Source organism: Panthera uncia (assembly GCF_023721935.1).
Source record: "Panthera uncia isolate 11264 chromosome A3 unlocalized genomic scaffold, Puncia_PCG_1.0 HiC_scaffold_11, whole genome shotgun sequence".
NCBI classification, from domain to species: Eukaryota; Metazoa; Chordata; class Mammalia; order Carnivora; family Felidae; genus Panthera; species Panthera uncia.
This window is the reverse complement of record NW_026057578.1, coordinates 23512400-23533609: the sequence shown is the minus strand read 5'-3', so window position 1 is coordinate 23533609 and position 21210 is coordinate 23512400. Positions and strand designations below refer to the sequence as shown.

Genomic DNA, 21210 nt, shown 5'->3' with positions numbered 1-21210 from the left:
GGAGAGGGAGAGGGAGAGGGAGAGGGAGAGGGAGCATGCGAGCACACGTGTACGAGCAGGGGAGGGGCAGAGAATCCGAAGTGGACCCTGCGCTGACAGCAGAGGGGCTCCAAGGCTCACTAACAGCCAAAGTTGGATGCTTAACCGACTGAGCCATGCAGGTCTCCCAACAAAGGACCTTTAAAAACCGAGTACTTACAAAGTGTTACAGTCTAAACGTTTGTGTCCTCCCAAAATTTGTATGTTAAATCCTAATGCCAAATGGAATAGCATTAGGAGGTGGGGCCTATGGAAGCTGATTAGGTAAGGAGGGCACAGCTCTCAGGAATGAGATTATGTCCTTCTAAAAAAGTCTCCTGAGATATCCCTAGCCCCTCCCACTACATGAGGACAAGGAGAGGCTGGCAGTCTACAACCTGGAAGAGGGCCTTCACTAGGCAGCAAATTTGCCAAAGCCATGACCATGGACTTCTCAGCCCCAAGAACTACAAGAAATAGATTTTTTTGTTTATAAGTTACCCAGTCTGTGACAGTTTGTTATAGCAGCCCAAACTAAAATGGAAAATCAATAAAGAAAGGCCTAATAACCAAATAGAAAAGGATGCAAAGACACTAAGAGACAACTGGCAGAAAAGGAATTACTTATAAATACATGAAAAGATCTTCAATCCCACTCATGGAAAAATGCAAATTTTAAAAACTATGAAGAGAATATATAAAATACTCTTAGAAGGCATAAGACGACAACCCAATTAAAAAATGACAAAAGGAAATAGAGATTTTCCAAGCACATAGCACAGATGACCTATAAGCACATAAAAAGACGTTCAACGTCATTAGCCATCTGGAAAATCCACACCAAAACCACAGTGAGATACCACTCTATACCCAGTAGCATGGCTATAATCAAAAGCACAGATAATAACAAATGCTGACAAGGATGTGGAAAAATTAGAACCCTCAACCCAATTAAAAAATGAGAAAAGGAGGTAGAGATTTTCCAAGGAAGATGTACAGATGACCTATAAGCACATAAAAAGATGTTCAACGTCATTAGCCATCCGGAAAATCCACACCAAAACCACAGCAAGATACCACTCTATACCCAGTAGTATGGCTATAATCAAAAGCACAGATAATAACAAATGCTGACAAGGATATGGAAAAATTAGAACCCTCATACACATTGGTGGGCATGTAAAATGGTGCAGCTGCTTTGGAAAATAGTCTAAAGGGTCCTCAAGAGATTAAACTTAAGAGTTACCATACACCTCAGCAAACCCACTTCCGGGTATATACCCTAAATTAATAAAAACATATGTCCACACAGAAAATGGACACAAATGTTAAGAGTAGCATTATTCCTAATAGCTAAAAGGTAGAACCCCAAAAAGCCATCGATTGACAGATATACAAAATGTGGTATGTGCATACAATGGAATGTTCTTCAGCCGTAAAAAGAATGCAGTACTCACATAGGCCACAACATGGATGAACCTGAAAACATTAAGCTGAGTTAAAGAAGTCCATAAAAGAAAACCACATATTACATGATTCCATTAAGATGAAATGTCCAGAATAGGGCTGTCTATAGAGATAAAAAGTAGAATAAAAGTTGCCTATGACAGAAGTGTGTAGGGGAGTGATAGCTAAAACATATCATGGAGTTTTTCTAGGGTGATAAAAATGCCCTAAAATTGACTGTGGTGATGGTTGCACAGACCTGTGAATACACTAAAAACCACTGAAGTGTCCCTTTACATGGGTGAATTGGTGCATGAACGATCTCAATAAAGCTTTTTAAAAAACTAAAGAAATACCATTTTTCCCATATCTGTTTAGCAAATATATAAAATTTACTTGAAATGTACCATTTGAGGGGCACCTGGGTGGCTCAGTCAGTTGAGCATCTAATTCTTGATCTTGGCTCAGGTCATTATCTCACAGTTCATGAGATGGAGCCCCATATTGGGCTCTGTGCTGACAGTGTAGAGCCTGCTTGGATTTCTTTCTCCTTCTCTCTCTGCACCCCCTGGCTTGCGCACATGCACTCTCTAATAAATAAACTTAAAAAAAATGTACCATTTGGTAAAGGAGGTACGGGGGGCCAATAATGTTCCATTTCATGATGTGGTTGGTAGTAACAAGGGTGAACTTATCTTGTGATAATTATTGGTGCATTTTCCTATAAGACTTCAATAACACAGTCCATAAAAACACACATCTACACACTGTGTTGGTGACGGTGTAGATAAACAGATACTCTTACACTTTGTTACTGCAGATGCAAGCTGATAAAACCTCTTAGGTATATAATTAACAAGTTTATAAACAATGAAACACACACATATTTGGATCCCATAGGTATATACCCCCCTATACAAAAGCATTTATTGCAACCTTGTTATAAAAGGAAAGGTGTGAGAAAACTCATCAATTGAGGCCTGGGTAAATAAAATTATGGTATAATTCTACTAGGAAATACTATATAGCCATTTAAAATAATCAGGCAGATTTACACGTACTGAAACGAATCTATCCCCAAGCTAGAGAATTACGTGGAAAAAAGCAAGGTAAAGAACAGTGTACCTATATATGAGGTATGCAACCTCTACGTGGGAAGAAAGTAAACCTAAGATGGGGACAGTGGGAGTTATTCTCTCTCTCTCTCTCTCTCTCTCTCTCTCTCTCACACACACACACACACACACACAAACCACAGAACGTCTCTGGAGGGACACAAGAAACTAGAAATCACAGTTGCCTCTGAAGAGGGGACAAGAGGAAGTAGGAGACACATCTTTCACTTTCTGCCTTAAAAAAAGAAAAAGGTGGATATATAATTAACTCAAATTATTCTAACTTAAAGCTATGGTGTTTCAACATAGGTAAGAGCCCCTGAACTTTTTTTTTTTCAAGTTATTTGAGAGAGAGACAGAGAGAATGAGCAGGGAGGGGCAGAGAAGGAGAGAGAATCCCAAGCAGGCTCTGCATTGTCAGCGTGGAGCCTGATGCAGGGCTCAAACTCACGAACCATGAGATGACGACCTGAGCTGAAACCAAGAGTTGGATGCTTAACTGACTGAACCACCCAGGCACCCCAAGAGCCCATGAACTTCTAAAGATTAAAATTCTGAAGTGTTTGCTATGAATTCTGAACTCCTTTCTTTCTTCTATTTCAAGAGTTAAATGCTCAAGCCATTAAGCAGTAGTAATCACAAACAACTACTTACATCAACGCCTCCAAACAAGTCAAAAATATAAGTATTTGGATAAGTGGTTTCTTGGGTAAGTTTCCTCTCTTCAGTAACAAATGCCATAGCCTCCATGGAGAGAAGAGGAGAAATTTCCTAGTTTAAAAAAAGCATACAGAGTGACTTTCAGTTTTAGTATTCAACAGGAACGAGACACCAAAACATCAGCTTGAGTCACAACTTGAACTCCCATGAGCCCAAAGATAGCTCCAACCATAACAGAAAAAAATAATAATCTTACAGAAAAGCTAATATAATGATAAAAGTTTTAACATTAGCAACCGCTAATTTATTTCATGCTTAATATGTACCAGGTATGGTTCTAAGTACTTCATGGAAGACCTCTCTTAATCTTCACAAACCTAAGAGATAATAGTAATATATCATCCCAATTTTAAAGATATGCAAACTGAAGTACGAAGTTGTCAACATCACACAACTGGTAGGTGAAGAGCCAGGATTTAAACCTAGGACATCTGGCTCCAAAGTCTGCGCTTACAGAGGAGAAAAGAACCATGTGGGATGAACTAGGAGATAAAGTGTGGCAAGAATCAAGGACCTTACTCATTATGCTCTCTCTTCATGGACCTTGAGGGAAAATGGAACACGATGGGCTAGAGCAGCGGTTCTCACACAGTGGCGAACATCAGAATCACTTGAAGGGCTTGTTAAAACCCATACTGCTGAATCCCACCTGCAGAGTTTCTGATTCAATAGGTCCAGGGTGGGGCCTGAGAATGTGCCCTTATTAACAAGCTCCCAAGTGCTGCTGATACTGCTGGTCCAGGTATCACACATCAAGAAAAGGCAGAACTCTAACAGACAACCTGTTACATACTGGGCACTGGGCTTTTACACTTTAGCCTACCTAATCCTTAAAATAAGTCAATGAACTGAGTACAGTTTTACCCATTTTATAGGTGAAAAGCAAAATTACAAAGTTGCCCAGGCTCACATAATTAGCGACTGAACTACTTACTAAAGACTGAACCACTTTCTCTGGGTCTCATTTTGCTCAACTATAAAACTAGCATGTAATTCCTCCTGGCAACATGGTACAGTGGAAGTCGGCTTAGGAGGAAGACAAATTTGGACTCATCATGTAACGGCCACAGCCTTTGGGTGTGCTACCGCTGAGGCTGTTCTCTCTACTGAAGAGGGAATGATAAAGACATCTGGGTTTGCCTGCCCACTAACTCTTTTTCTCTTCTTCAAGTAAAAGCCCCATTTCCTTGGGGAAAACACCCTTCCCTACTTTTCACATGGTTCTGTTGGGGCTGTGCCAGCCCCAGGAGCAGGTGATCAGGCCTAGCCAATAGTCTCTCATCCTCCTCACCTAAGTGGCTGGCCTAAGCTGTAGAAATGTCACCCTAGAGCTGTGATTACATGGAGGAACATGAAGCCACACACAGATGGCAAGATAAGAAATGGACGACTTAACCTTGTTTAGCCCTTGAATTCACACTTGTGCTTTCCAGTTACATGAGACAATAGAGGATCTTTTTAGCTACTCTGAGTAGGTTACTGTGCCCTGCAAAGTATTCTGGACTAAAACAAATAAATATACCACCCATCTCATATAATTACCATAAGAATTAAATATGCCTGGTACACCAGTTTCAAATAAGTATCTGCTGGATGAATAAAGTAATGATCACACAGCAAGCACTCACAAATATTTTCTCTCTTCTACCTCATCTCTCAGAGATTTTGCAGGAATCAAATGCAATAATGTAAAATTCCTTGTGAAGTGTCTTCTTCTTTTTTTAATTAAAAACAATTTTTTTTTAACGTTTTTTATTTATTTTTGAGACAGGGAGAGACAGAGCATGAACAAGGGAAGGTCAGAGAGAGGGAGACACAGAATCTGAAACCGGCTCCAGGCTCTGAGCTGTCAGCACAGAGCTTGACGCAGGGCTCGAACTCACGGACCGCGAGATCATGACCTGAGCCGAAGTCGGCCGCTCAACCGACTGAGCCACCCAGGCGCCCCAAGTGTTTTCAAATAAGTGTAAGACTGTAATTCTTTTTATCCCATTCAGACTATAAGAAGATCAAAAATACAAAACACTGTCTTTAATTATACTTTATTTGGAAATGATTTTCAATTTATAGAAAGCTGCACAGACAAAACATGCCTTCTGAATGGTAAAGACTAAGTTTATTTGGTGCCTACTGTATTTTAGAATGACTTATGTGATATAATAACTTTACCTCTGAATAACATTGTATCAAGTGTCATTATGATCAACTATAACTTGCATGAGCCTTAACTGCAGCTAGAGTTGGTCATCTAAATTCAAATTTGGACCCACTCCCCAACTTAAAGGCTGGTTAATGGTAAACCCAGACCTACTGACTCAGAAACTCCAGGCGTGGGGCCCAGCACTCTGTTTTTTCAAGTCTTGCAGGTGATTCTGATACACACTCAAGTTTGAGAACAAGTGCCTTAGCATCCGCCTCCCAACCATCAAGCCCAGTTCCTTCAGCTTCTTGTGTTGGTCATAACGTCCAACAACCACAAAACCACTTTCTTGAACCTTTTAGCAATATGGGATCTTTAAAATCCTGCTCAAAAAGAATGTCGTCCCAATCCCAGGGCATAGGGTTAGCCTCCCAAATTAAGCAAACCCTGTCACAAGCTAAGCGTGAAGAAAAGCCCAGAAAGATATATACAGGGAACTTAATGGTGATTATCTCTGGGTGATGGGATTATAGGTGATTTTTATTTTCTTCCTTGTACTTTTTCTGAACTTCCCAAATTTTCTACAGTTTACACAATAAAAACAGGCTATTTTAAAAACTAGACTGAAGGAGGAAAACAACATCAACAAAACCAGACATCTGTGTCACCTGGAGGTGAATACAGCCTTTCCAAGGGCCCTAAGAGTTACCTTGAGGATGTTTTGGCACTCAATGAAGTCACTGTGGAGGTGGCTGCTTGCGTACAGCTTCAGGAGCAGCTGAGGAATTCCACTCCATTTGGACTGTTTGTCCCTCTCCGTCAAAAATGTCTCAGTGAACTGTGAGTCAAAAGAAGAAAAGAAAAAGGAACATTTTACTGCTGAGGAAAGAACTACTAGGATACATGGCAAATGAAAGCAGCTGCCTCCTAAAACCCACCCAGGCCAAATTAATTCAAAGCACTCTTTCTAGAAACCTTCAAAAGCTCCCCAACAGTCTACAAGCTAAAAGTGCAACTCCTTCCCTTGTGACACAACAGCCTTTATATTCTCTCAAGTACTCTCCTCTCTAGTTTCATCTCTTTCCCAAAGGGTACTCTCAGCTCCAAATGTACATGTTCTCTAGGTCTCTCTGCACATGCTTTTCTCTGCCCAAAATGTCCTTGCCTGGTTTTTTCTACCTGGGAAGCTCCTTCTTCTCCAAAGAGCAAGCCAAATAACCAGAAATTTTCTTTGCTGGGCTTCCTCTCTCTCTCTCCTTTGTAAGCGAGTAAGTGCCCGGCCTCTGGGGCCTTATCTAACATTTATCCTCTGTACCGTAATTACTGATTCATTTGTCCCCTCCTCCTGTAGACCACAAGCTCCTTCAGAGTAGGCACCAGGCTGTGTTTATCGTGTCCACCTTCTCTCTCTCAAAGAATGCCAGGCACAGAGACTCAGTAAATGTTTGAAGGAATGAGCAATAACCTTCTAGACTAATGACAAGTTCATTAACCAATTATGGCACAGTTCCACTAACACTCTAAGGACATATCATTAACCAGGGGCCGGATGTGAATTTACTTTCATATATACTTATCCCTCGATCAGATCAAAAGCTCCTTATAACCGTTATTACAGGATATGCAGGCTTTCAATAATGCCTTAGTCTATCCTGACACATATCAGTCCTATGATCTTAGACAAATCCCAGTATCCTTCCTGAGCTTGTTTTCCTAGATTGTAAAAATAAGATAATACAGAAGTAACAGAGAGGTAATGAAATGTTTGTGAGAGTGATTTGCGTTAGGGTGAACCAAAGGCATTACCATTTCTGTGGGTTAAAAAAAAAAAAAGAAAAGATTGAATATCAGCAATTTCATATCATTCAAGCTAGTTCAAATCAAGGCAAGTCCAAAAACAATGGAAAAGAATTATTTCCTTTCCTTGAAAGGAAAAAAAAGAAAACAAGTATGTTTTTATGGGACTCAGCAAAGCACTGCTTACAAATTTATAGGTGTAAACATTTATATTAAAAAAGAGATCTCAGATAAATTATCTAAACTTAAACTTCCACTATGAGAAACTAGAAAAAAGAATAAACCAAACCCAAAACAAGCACAAGGAAATAAATACTATTGCAAAAATAAATGATACAGAGAAAAATAATTTTTTAAAAAATCACCAAAATCAAAAGTTGGTTCTTTGAAAAGAACAACAAAATTAAAACTTTAGTTACAATGACCAACTTAACAATGACTCAAATAACTAAATTAGGGAATGAAAGAAGGGACATTACTACCAACCTTATGGAAATAAAAAGATTTATAAAGAAGTACTAGGAACAATTATATGTCAACAAATACATAACCTAGGTGAAATGGACAAATTCCTAGCAAAATGCAAACAACTGAAACTGACTCAAGAGTCAAAAGTGATTTAATAAGAAAAAAGGAAAGAAAACTACCCACAAAGAAAAGCCGAAGTCCAGATGCTTCACTGGTAAATTCTACCAAACATTTAAAGACAAACTAAAAATACTTAAGACTCTTCCATAAAATAGAAGATAGAAGACTTCCAAACTCATTCTACTACCCTAATACCAAAACCAGACAAAGGTGTCACAAGAAAACTACAGATCAAGATCTCTGACAGATATAGACAAAAATCCCCAGCAAAATACTAGCAAACCAAATCCAGCAACATGTAAAAAGGATTATACACCATGACCAAGTGAGGTGTATTCCAGGAATGCAAGGTTGGTTCAACATATGAAAATTAATCAATATAATCAATCTGATAAAGGGTATTTACCAAAAACCCACAGCTATCATCAAAATTAACAGTGAAAGCCTGAATGCTTTTCCACTAAGATCAGGAAAAAGACAAGGATGCTGATCCTCACCACTTCCATTTAACACTGTACTAGTGACTCAAGCCACAGTAAGTAGGCAAGAAAAAGAAATAAAGGCACCCAGATGAAAAATTAAAGCTATTATATTTGCAATCCTATGATCTTATACATAGAATACATTAAGGAACCCACATAAAAAACTATTAAAGGTAATAAATGAGTTCAACAGGATTGCAGGATAAAAATCGATATACAGAAATTAGCTAAATTTCTATACACTTACAATGAACAATCCAAAAATGAAATTAAGAAAACAGTCCCATTCATAATAAAACCAAAAATAATAAAACTTAGAAATAAATTAAATAAAAGGAATACAAGATTTGTGCAATGAAACTACAAAACATCACTGAAAGAAATTAAAGGAAGCCTAAATAAATGGAAAGCCATCCATGTTCATAGATTGGAAGACTTATGATTGCTAAAACAGCAATACTCCCTATATTGATTCAATGCAGTTTCTATCACAATCCCAGGTGGCTTCATTGAAGAAATTGATAATCTGATACTAAAATTCATATGGAAATGCAAGGGACCTACAATGGCCAAAATAATCTTGAAACAAGACAGTAAAGTTGGAAGAATCACACTTTCTGACTTCCAAGTTTATTACAAGCCTATAGTACAATCAAGATTTTGGCATAAAGATAGACACCTAGATCAATGGAATAGTACTGAGATTCCAAATTAAATCCTTACATTTATAGTCAACTGATTTTTTTACAACAGTGTCCACATAATTCAATGAGGAAAAAGATTAAGTCTTTTCAATAAATGTTGCTGGGACAACTGGTATCCATAAGCAAAAGAATGAAGATGGACTTCTTTCCACATACCATATACAGAAATTAACTCAAAATGGATCAAAGATCTAAATGTAAGGGCTAAAATGTAAAACATTTAGAGGAAAACAGGCATAAGTTTCATAACCTTAGCTTAGGCAATGGTTTCTTAGATATGACATCTAAAGCACAACAAAGGAAAAACAGATAACTCATGACACTGATAACATAAAGAACAATTATATGAACACCTCAATTGGTGCAGAAAAAGCATTTTGTAAAATTCAACATTATAAACTGAGAAAAGAAGCAAACAAACAATAGTATCTACAGAAAACCTTCAGCAGGGACACCTGGGTGGCTCAGTCAGTTGTGTCCAATGCTTGACTTTGGCTCAGGTCATGATCTCATGGTTCATGAGTTCAAGCCCCCATGTCAGGTTCTGAGATGACAGCACTGAGCCTGCTTGGGATTCTCTCTCCCTCCCCCTCTCTCTGCCCCTTCCCCTCATGTGCACTCTCTCTTTCACAAAATAAACTTAAAAAATTTTATTGAAAAAAGAAACCTTCAGCAAACGTCATATTTAATGGTGAAATGTTTAAGGCTTTCCCTCTTAGGACAGGAATGTGCCCCTTCAACTCAGGCAGCACAGTCAGGCAAGAAAAAGAAAAGATAGAAAACTGGAAAGTATAAAACCTTCATTCGCAGACATGATATTTGCAAACAACTGTACACATATACAATCCGAAAGGATCTAAAGTATTAAAATATAAAGTCCATATAAGTACAAAAACAATATAAAAATCAATCTTGAATGAAATCATGCCATTTGCAGCAATGTGGATGGAACTGGAAGGTATTATGCTGAATGAAATAAATCAGTCAGAGAAAGACAGGTATCATATGTTTTCACTCATGTGGATCTTGAGAAACTTAACAGAAGACCATGGAGGGAAAGGGAGGGGGAAAACAGTTACAAAGAGAGAAAGAGGGAGGCAAAGTATAAGAGACTCTTAAATACAGAGAACAAACTGAAGGTTGATAGGGGGGTAGGGGGCAGGAGAAAATGGGTGATGGACATTGAGGAGGGCACTTGTTGGGATGAGCACTGGGTATTGTATGTAAGCAACGAACCACGGGAATCTACCCCAAAAACCAAGAGCATTCTTTACACACTGTATGTTAGCCAATTTGACAATAAATTATATTTTTAAAAGTCAATCTTGGTTTTTTTTTAATGGGTTAGTGAGAACATGAAACAGGAACTTTCATACATTGCTGGTGAGAAAGTAAACTACTACCGTAACTTGGGAAAGTGGTAATAGCTACTGATGCTCAACCTATGCATATCCCATAACCCAGCGATTCTACTTCTAAGTATATATCCAAAAGAAATTACACACACACATCAGGAGACATGTACAAGAATACCAATATAAGCAGTACTCCTAATAGTCCCAAACTGGAAAGATCTCATATACTCAACAGAAGTAGAATGAATCGTGGTTTGTTACTACAATAGAATACTATGCAGCAATAAAAATTAATGGACTACAGCTTCACCATTATCATGAATCAGTCTAACAAATATTGATTGAAAGAAAGCAGACTCAGTATATACTGCTTCATTCTATTTATATAAAGCATAAAAACTAGTACCCCCAAATACAATGTTAGAAGTCAGGCTGTGGGGCGCCTGGATGGCTCAGTTGGTTAAGCATCCAACTTTGGCTGAGGTCATGATTTCACCGTTTGTGGGTTTGAGCCCCACGTCGGGCTCTGTGCTAACAGCTTAGAGCCTGGAGCCTGCTTAGGATTCTGTGTCTCCCTCTCTCTCTGTCCCTCACTCCCTTGTCCTCTCTCTCTCAAAATAAAAATAAACATTAAAAAGAAAAACAGAAGTCAGGCTAGTAATTTCATTTGGAAAAGAGGAAAACTAGAGCTGTAGACTAGAGGTACAGAAGTGATCTGGTTGGTTGCTATGTAGATGACAGCTTTATTACTATTCATTGGGCTGTGCATGCATTTCTTGTTCATTTTTATTTGCACATTATATTTCAACACAAGAAGTTTTTGAAATGCTTAAAATAAATCTGTATGCATTGATTACGGAAGGATTTCTAAGACACATTTTCAAGTGAAAAAAGTTAAATGCACAATATGTACAGTATGATACCACCTGTGCAGGAAAAAAAAAAGATATATAGACAGATTTGCTTTTCTAAGTTTAATGTATCTCTAGATAGATACACAAGAATCAATAACCATAGTTGCCTCTGGGAGTAGAACTGAAGGGTGCTAGCAGAGGTGGTAGTGGGCTACTTACAAGGGAGATTTACTTTTCTCTGCAACTGTATGTGCATATGTTATCTATTCAAAACACACATTACCTCTGGAGGGGAGGGGATGAGATGAAAGAGGTATTAACTATACTGGTACTTTTTTTTTTTTTTTTTTTTTTTTTTAGAGAAGGAGAGCAAGCACAAGTGGGAGAGAGGAGCAGAGGGGAGAGAGAGAGAATCTTAAGCAATATCCACACTCAGCATGGAGACCAATGTGGGGCTCGATCCCATGACCCTGGGATCATGACCTGAGCCAAAACAGAGTTGGACACTCAACCAACTGAGCCACCCAGGTGCCCCTACTTTCTTAAGTTTGGTAGTAGGTACATGGGTATTGTGGTAATACTTTGGTATTACTTACTATAGGTTTTTGTAGGTCAGATATTTAATAAACAAACAAGTAAGTCTCTCCACAATGGAATCTGTAGATGCTCAATAAATATTACCATCCCCACCCCATTCCCAACATATCTAAACTTACCTCCTATTATGTCCCATACAAACATTTCATTGTCTCTTTCCTGGCTTCTAATGGCCAATTAGGAGGATTTTCTCAGGGGTGTTCTTAGTGCCAGAAAGATCTCTGCTACTCTGTTCAAATTCTATTCATTCTTCAGAACCAACTCAACTCTCTGCTATTCCATGAAGCTCTCTAAAGCATTCAAAGCCCAACATAATCATAGGAGAGAAGATGGCTTTTAAAAATAGGAGTACCCTAAAAAAATTGTTTCAAATAAAATAATTAAAACAGGAGGACCCTAAGAGAACATTTAGTGCAATCATTTTGCAGAAGAAATTAATGTCAGGTGATAGACATGACTTTTTTATAGTTGTTAATATTTATTTTTTAGTTGTTACGTATTTAATGTATATATACACAAGATATCTACACAATGAATAAAAAGAAAGACTTTTGCCATGATTAAATTTCAGAATGCCAGAGAGAGAGAGAGAGAGAGAGAGAGAGAGAGAGAGAGAGAGAGAGGATCCTAAAAGCTTTCAAGGTGTGAGGGGTGGGAAAATAGGTCATATACAAAGACATGGGAATCAGAACAGAACCTCTCAATGGTTACACCAAATGCTTAAAGACAATGGAATCACACCATTAAAAACTTGAGGGAAAATAACTTCCAACTTAGAATTTTATACCCAGCTTAACTTAATATACAAGTATAAGAATAAAAGACATTTTCAAACATGTAAGCTTAAAAAAAAGCTATCTCCCACGTACTCTTTCTCAGGAGAGTACTAGAGAATGCACTCGCCCAAGACAGGATTCATGAAACAGAGGATCTAAATCATGAGAAAAATAAAATGCTTTGAATTTGGTGAAGTTAAAAACCAAAAATTCAGATGTATAGCTGTCCTAGCAAGGAACTAGTCCAAACTGGAGGAAGATGGAGTTCCAAGAAGGATTTCGTCTTTAACAACAAAGTTTTAGAATTCAGGACTAAATTGTAAGCACACGAAAAGCAAATTTTAAAAGAATGAGATTATTCAGTGAAAGAAGCCAGACTCAAAGGCTACATATGGTACAGCTGCATTGCAATGACAGTCTGTAAAAGGGCACAGGAATAGGGTAGTAAACAGATGAGCAGTTGCTAGAGGACAGGGGTGGGGAAAGGGCTGACGACTACAAGAGAATTTTCTATATCCTAACTGTAGTGGTGGTCACACAACTGTGTTTGTCAAGATTCGTAGAACTACAGGCATACCTCGGAGACACTGTGGGTTTGGTTCCAGACCACTGCAATAAAGTGAGTCAAATGAATTCTTCAGTTTTCCAGTGCATATAAAAGTTACATTTACGTTATACTGTATAGTTAAGTATGAGATAGCATTATGTCCAAAAACAGGTACGTGCCTTTGTTAAATATTGCGTAAAAATGCTAACCATCATCTCATCTTCCAGGAAATCTTAATCACTGATCACAGATCACTATAATAGTAACTAAAAAGTTGGAAATATTGTGAGCATTACCAAAACGTGACAGAGACACCAAGTGAGCAAATGCTGTTGGAGAAGGGCACCAACAGACCTGTTCAATGCAAGGTAGCCACAAACCTTCAATTTTGTAAAAAACGCAGAGGCTGTAAAGCACAACAAAATAAAGCACAACAAAACAAGGAATTCCTATAAATACTAAAAAGGGTGAATTCTGGGCCAGCTGGGTGGCTCAGTCGGCTGGGCATCTGACTTCAGCTCAGGTCATGATCTCACAGCTTGTGAGTTTGAGCCCTGCGTCGGGCTCTGTGCTGACAGCTCAGAGCCTGGAGCCTGCTTCAGATTCTGTGTCTCCTTCTCTCTCTGCCCCTCCCCTGCTCACACTGTCTCTCTCTCTCTCAAAAATAAACAAACATTAAAAAAAAATAAAAAAATAATAAGGGTGAATTCGACTACATTTATAACTCAATTCAAAAAATGGGGAGAGGGGTGCCTGGGTTGGTTCAGTTGGCTGAGCAGCTGGCTTTTGATTTCAGCTCAGGTCATGAGATCAAGTGCCATTTCCAGCTCCACACTAAGGGTTGAGCCTGCTTAAGATTCTCTCTCACTCTCTCTCTGCCCCTCTCCCCCACTCACTGTAAAATAAATAATAGTAATTTTTTAGTGGAGGAAAATGGTGGCTTTTAACTCTAAGGGAAACAAAAAATATACAGAATACTGTTGTAAACTATATGGCTCTATTGTAAATAATTACAACGTGATCATCATCACATAAATTCTTTTTTTTAATTTATTTTTTAATGTTTATTTATTTTTGAGACAGAGCATGAACGGGGGAGGGTCAGAGAGAGAGGGAGACACAGAATCTGAAGCAGGCTCCAGACTCTGAGCTGTCAGCACAGAGCCCGACGCGGGGCTCGAACTCACAAACGGTGAAATCATGACCTGAGCCGAAGTCGGATGCTTAACTGACTGAGCCACCCAGGCGCCCCTCTTTTTTTTTTTTTTTTTTATGTTTACTTATTTTTGAGAAAGGGGGAGAGGCAGCAAGAAGGGGAGACAGAATCCAAAGCAGGCTCCAAGCTGTCAGCACAGAGCCCACTACCTGAGGCAAAGTTGGACGCTTAACCGACTGAGCCACACAGGCGCCCCATCATCAGGTAAATTCTTAACATCAATGGCTCAAAACGTGATAGAACTACATTAGGAGACTGAAAAAGACATTATGTGGTGTTGTGAATTAAATCCTAGTTTACAGGGGAAGAAAACAGACAATGTCTAAAATTGAAAAGTTAAGAAATAGCATGTTACTTAGAAATACTGGCTGTCCTCTTTCCTGGAGGACCCTTCCCCTGCAAAACATATAGTGTGGGCAGTGGTTGCCTGGGAAGGGTGCAATTTGGGGGTAAAAAATGGGGCAGAGCATTGCTGTTTTTAGTTACAAGGCTCACAATACCCAGAGAGCTTCCCAACAGTCCTCCAAATATCCAACTTCACAAGGGATTTATTTTACCACCTTTATGTTGTCTTACAAAGCATTTACTTCCATTTAAAAATAATCATTTGGATTTTGTTTTCCTTGTGAACAGCTGAGTACTGTGATAAAAGTGCCACCAACCCAGGCATCTTCAAAGCTGAATTACTGGCAGGTGTTGTATGGGTTTCTCCCCTCGGAGTACTTGTGGTTTGACAGTTTATAGCAGCGATAATCTCTTACATCATGTTGCCTAAGCTGTCAACCTGTTCAGTGGATATGACATTTCCAGGCACTTAGCTTTCATTGATTTTGTCTTTACTGCTTTTCTTTTTAAATAATTAAAGGCTAAATTCCATAAACATAAATGTGCATCTTATCTGTTTAGTCCTAAGTGTAAGTTATCTAATGCCTTACAATATCATATTAAGTGCAAGTAAATAGTCTTAAAAACGAATTCATGAAGATTAAATACCTTCTTAGGTTATTCTGATAACAAATGTTAACCAATGAATACTTGTGTCCACTGTAGTGGGATCTGTTTTGTTTCAATATAATTAGGAGTGAATTTTATGGTTTGTGAATACAAAAACTTCCTGTTAAAATGAACAGTATTTATATTTTTAGTTTATGAGAATGTATCCTATCCAGGATATCAAATTACCCTTGACAGGCAAGGGTAGTTGCCTGTAGTTGATTTAAACCCCTAGGTTTCACAAATATTCATGCTTAGAATGGGGATAAAACAAATTTATTGAAATTTTTAAAAAGGGGGGGGGTCAATCTCAAGAAAAAAATATGAAGTAATACTCAGGTAGAATTTAGATATGCAAGTAATCATGAAGGAAGCAATGACTGGCATTTGGGAAACAGAATGAGGATGCCATAACCTAACTGATCACCAGACTGCCAAACTGAAGGACTAGTTCTAGGGGTGGTGGGTCATGACCTGTAAGAGTTACTCTGCCCTGAGTCTAAGATTTGCCTAGTCTATCCCTTTCCCTCAACTCCTACTGATCATGCAGGTCTTGTGCGCCCAAGGTAAGGAATCTGGATTTGATTCTAACTGCAGTGAGATGCCACCGGAGGGTTTTAAGCAAGGGAATTGTAAGATCTGATTTGCTATAAGGATCACATGTGCTGATAAGTGTATACTGGCTCTGTAAACGCTACAGCATCATACCAGCACTACTTTATTACCTTGATAGAGGGCAAATTCAATAGGAGAAGAGAAAATAAGGCACACGAAAATCCACATAGGACAGGCCCATTCTAAATAAAACATGTGGTTCAGAGTCTTCTCCCAGACTTCTCTTAAGTCCCATTTAGGGAAATAGGGAAGACCTGGGGACGATCAGGTTTGGTGAAAGAGGAATCAGGAATTTCATTTAACATACTGAGTTTGAGATGCCCATGAGACATCTAAGTGGAGGTATTGAGATGATATTTGGAAATACTCATCTGGAGCTAAATGGAGAGATCTTGATGGAAATATATATTTAGGATCCATCAGAGTACAGACTATTTGCTAAACAATACTTGCTAACCTTTATAGCATGCTTACTATGTTTTAAAATACCATTTTAAGTGCTTTAAATGTATAAATTCATTTGGTCCTTACCAAAACCTTACAGGCTAGGTCTCATGATTATCCCCCTTTTACAAATGAAGAAACTGAGGCATAAAGAGATTAAGTAACTTGCCCAAACACACACAGTAAGTATGTACCAGAGCTGTGGTACAAACCTAGGATACCTGACTCCAGAACTCTTTAAAGCCATGAGACTGTTTAGAAGTAGAGACAGGACTCAGGAAGAGGAAGACTGAGCCCTTACAAACAGTATTTCTTTTTTTTTTTTTTTTAAGCTTATTTATTTTTGAGAGAGACAGAGAGAGAGAGAGGGAGGGAATATGAGTGGGGGAGGAGCAAAGAGAGAGGGGGACACAGAATCTGAAGCCGGCTCCAGGCTCTGAGCTGTCAGCACAGAGCCTGACGCAGGGCTTCAACTCACTAACCCAAAGTCAGACAGACACTTAACCGACTGAGCCACCCAGGCATCCCCAAACAGTATTTTAATTCAAACAATTTTCAAGGGCCTGACACTGTTTTAGGCTCTGTTTCAAAGAAAAATAAGACAAATTCCCTTGAGAAGCCCAGTCTAATAGCTACAAGCTGACAGTAACTAGTAACTGAACATCTATCTGCCTCACACTGGCCAAACTTTTTAGACATATTATTTCACTTAATCCTAAGTCCTATGAGACAGATATTAGTGACATTTTAGAAATAAGGAAACTAAGGTTCAGGAAGGTTAAGTAATGTCACCTGGGTCACTCAGCTAGTAAGTGATGGAACATGGGTCAATCGAGGTCCACCTTCCTTTAAAATCTGGTCTTTTCCAAGGAAATCCTGTTATATGCTGCAACATGGATGAACTGTGAGGACATTAAGCTAACTGGAATAAGCCAGTCACAAAAAGACAAATAGTGTTTGACTCCACTTCTGTGAAGTATGAAAGGTAGTCAAATTCATAGAAACAAAGTAGAATGATGGTTTCCAGGGGCTGGGGGCAAGGGAGTAGGAGGTATGTTGTTGTTTAATAGGTACAGAGTTTCAGACTGGCAAGATGGAAAAATCCTCTTGATCTGATTCACAGCAATGTGAATATATTTAACACTACTTAACTGTACACTTAAAAATGGTTAAGATGGGAAACTTTATGTGTTTACCACAACTAAAAAAATTTTTTTAAATCTGGTCTTTTTCCCAGTTTACCACATGCCACATTGGACATGCTTACTGTGCTATGGAAATGCCTGTGAGGAAATAATTACCTGTAATGTGGGGAAAGGTGGTGTGTGGGGGCAAGGAAGAGATCAAGGAAAGTTACCAAGAAAGGATACATTTGAAAGATGAAATTCCCCTCATTATAGTTTTAGGAAGGTAACTCCATCTCAACCCCCGAAATAGCTCCCACACCTGCATACAACTAACTACTCATTACAATAACTAGCCTAAAACCAGGCTCAAGAATATTCTAACACCCTACTATCTGGTGAGTTTCTCCAATCTCCTCCCATTCCAGGTCCTCTAGCACTGGAAACAAATTAAGTGTCCTAAATTGCCTCATTTATTATGCTGAATGACTTCTGTGGCTCCTGACTGCCCTCAGAATGTAAAGGATTAGCAAAATGAGTGTTTAGGAGATTACCTAAATTTTCTGAGCCTCAGTTTCCTCATCTGTGATAAGAGAGGAGTCCCGACATCTAATGCAAAAGACTGAAAATTAAATGAAGACATTGTATGCATACCTCGCTCAATGTCTGCTCCAAAGTATGCACTCAGTGAGTTGTTCCTTTTCTGCCTGCCCCCACAACCCAGCTAAGTGAGGCGTTTTGGTTTAAAGAACAAGAGAGCAAGTATTTCCAGGATGTTAAGGCAGATAAAGAAGAATGCAAAGGGGAAAAAGTTGCTCAACTATGCTTATCTGATGTTCAGGAAAATACTGCTCACCCAGAACTGTTTCTTCATCTGTAACCTGCTAGAACAGAGACCACCTGGTTTTTTTTATCTTTATTCTGTCCTTTTAATCATCTGAGTATTACTGAAATGGCTCTAAATATACTATATGCAGTACACCATGAAAATCTAGCTCCTTTTCTCTCCCCCATCTACCCAATTGCCACCCAATCCCACCAACCACTTTATTAGCTTGTGTATCCTTCAAAACATTTCTATATGCAAAAGCTGTCTTTAAATCAAGTAATGTTTTACAATTGCCTTTGCAACCTAAGTTTTGGGAATGAGGGGGTGGGGTGGTCAGCAACATAAGTCTAGGTCTTTTCTCATCCTGCCTCACCTCAAAGCAGTGTCCTCCATTCATTCAAAAAATACTAATCGTATATTGGGCGCCAATTATAAGCTAGATACCAAGTACAGCATTAACTGATTATCCTTCAACCTTTACTAAGCAACAAAAATGCACTTAACGCTTTACACAATTATCTCCATTGATCCTCACGACACCTTAAGAAGCAGATTACGAATCGTCACCTTCATTTTACATATGTGGAAACTGAGGCACCGAAAGGTAACTTGCTCAAGCAAGGGTTTGAATCCAGGCCTGACTCCAAAGTCCTCGCTCTTAACCATGACGCTCCACAATGGCAAAACAGAGTCCCTGCACCCTTTGGAGCTCAGCCTAATGTTGGATACAGGCAAGAAAAGGGGCAGACAATAAAGAAATATGTAATTACAGACCAAGAAAGTAATGTGAGCGAAACGAATTCAGGGCTGTGACTGAATAACAATGGGGAGCTACTTGGGGGGGGGGGGGGGGGGGGGGGGAGTGTCAAGGAAAGGCCTGAGAGAATGACATTTATGATAGGCTTGGGAACCGTTTGAGGGCTGCATTAATGACCCACCACCCAATTCACGGTGGAAAACTCGAGGCCCTTAGAAGCTAAAGCAAACTCGCCCAGGGTCCCCCAGACGTGTAGACGTGGCGCAGGGTTGGGAGGATCCAGGAGCTGGGCCCAGGGCTCGTACACGCCACCGATGCCCGATGAAGCCCAGTCCGGCTCGGCCCCTAACCAGGGCCTCTAGCCCGCTGCTGCCCACCGCCCCGCGGCGGCTGACAGCATCCGCACAGCCTGCAGGGAGGCCCCGCGGCCGGCCAAGAGGGGTCGGGCCCGTACTGCGGCGGCCTGGAAAGGCCTCTTCTCCGGTCCCCCGCCAGCTCCCGCCCGGTCCGCCCCGCCCCGCCCCTCCGGGCCGGCTTCGTACCTGCACGGCCCGGACCAGGCCCCGGCCGGTCAGCTGGCCCTGCCGCAGCTGCAGCAGAATGTTACCGGGCCGCGGCCGGCCGCCCCATCCGCCCCAAGCCGCCACCGTTGCCGCTGCCCGTCGCCCTCGGCCGGCCCCAGACCCAGCAGCCGCCGGCGCCGCCGCCATGTCTCCTCGTCCGACAAACAGGAAGCAAGCGGCCCCGGGGCCGCGGAGATTTCTACGGGGCGGCGGAGGGGTCGCCGCAGCGCCCCCAGCGGGACGACGGCGGAGGCGCAAGCCGCGTGGCAGCGGCCGTGCGCGCCGCGGTCCCTACTGGGAAATGTAGTCTTGCTCTCAGGCGGGGCAGGTGCGAAAGAGAGATGTGGCGTTTCCTGCGCTACTTGTTTTTGGGGCCCCTCGGTCTTGCATTTCGGCGAGAACCTCCGAGGTCGAAGACGCAGTGCCTGCGTGCGCACTTTCCCATTTGTTGCCTGTTTGGGGAGGTTACAGCCAACTGGCTAGGAAAAATCCTGGGTTCCAGTCCAGGAATCAAACCGCCCAGACTGATTCCTGCCTGAATTCCTTCTCTCTACTCCTGACTCGGTGCGGACGGACCTCGGCTCTCTGCCCCTTAATTTCCTTGTTAGTTCTTTCAGTCAGTGGTTCCTGGGAGTCTATTCAGCCAATAAATAGTTCCTAGGGGCCTGCTCTGTGCCCGCTCCGAACTGGTCACTGGGAATACTGTGGTGAGCAGAACAGACCTACTAGGATCCTGTTTTGGAATGCAGGTTACAGAAAAAGAGAGCAAATCCATACACAAATAAATGCACAACAATCAGCTGTGTAAGTGGTTAGGTTGTTGTGAAGTTAAATAATGGAAGAGAAAGGGATGAGTAAATTATGACATTATATCCTTTGTCAGAGGAACCTTGTCCTAATTTCTCCCCACCAGATAGTATTTTCTCTCTGCTCTGAGCCCATGTTAATCAATCTTTCGGCAAGCTTCTGTGTCGGGATTGCATGGTCGCCTCCCCTTTTCCTTTCCTGGAAGGGGTCTTGTAGCATAAATGAAATAGGGGTCCTGGGTGTGATGCAATAAGGAATGGTGGAGATTGTGACTCATAATTCATCACCCAAACCAGAACACTTTTAAGAATAAAAAAAAAACGCTATTAATAATTATGCTGGGACAGCAGGCATGGTGACCAATATCCCAGTTTGCTTGGGATAGTCCCCATAGACACCTGTTACAAGACTCCTCCCAGGAAAGAAAAAGGAGAGGCGATGATGTCCATTTTAAAATGAGTAGTTTCTACTGGCTTCCAGCAGATTGTTGCTGGATCTTCTAGTCTTTCCAGAAAAGCCAAAAATCTGGGGTTTTATGTGAAGTTCCCAAACTTTGAAAACTCCATGGACCAAATAAAATCCTGTCCCTTTCTGAACACTGGAACAGGGAGACCAGGAACAGGCCATAGGTACATGGAAGTTGAGCATGTGGTGAGGGAGATATTTCAAATCATTGGGGAAAGAAAAAAAAAGTTTAGGTCTTTAGCTTCACACCAAAAGCTA

General features: G+C 40.4%; 1 protein-coding gene across 3 annotated transcripts in view; it reads right to left on the bottom strand.

Annotated features, from left to right (window-relative positions):
* Positions 1–19871, bottom strand: part of TRPC4AP (transient receptor potential cation channel subfamily C member 4 associated protein) — a 69068-nt gene extending 49197 nt beyond the window's left edge. For all 3 annotated transcript variants that reach the window (XM_049650924.1, XM_049650925.1, XM_049650926.1), the window contains exons 1-3: positions 19660–19871; positions 6149–6277; positions 3234–3350 (exon numbers count right to left, since the gene is read on the bottom strand). In XM_049650924.1, coding sequence (XP_049506881.1) covers positions 3234–3350; positions 6149–6277; positions 19660–19827 — 414 coding nt within the window. In that variant the 5' untranslated portion in view covers positions 19828–19871. The remainder of the gene's footprint in view (positions 1–3233; positions 3351–6148; positions 6278–19659) is intronic.
* Positions 19872–21210: the final 1339 nt, after the last annotated feature.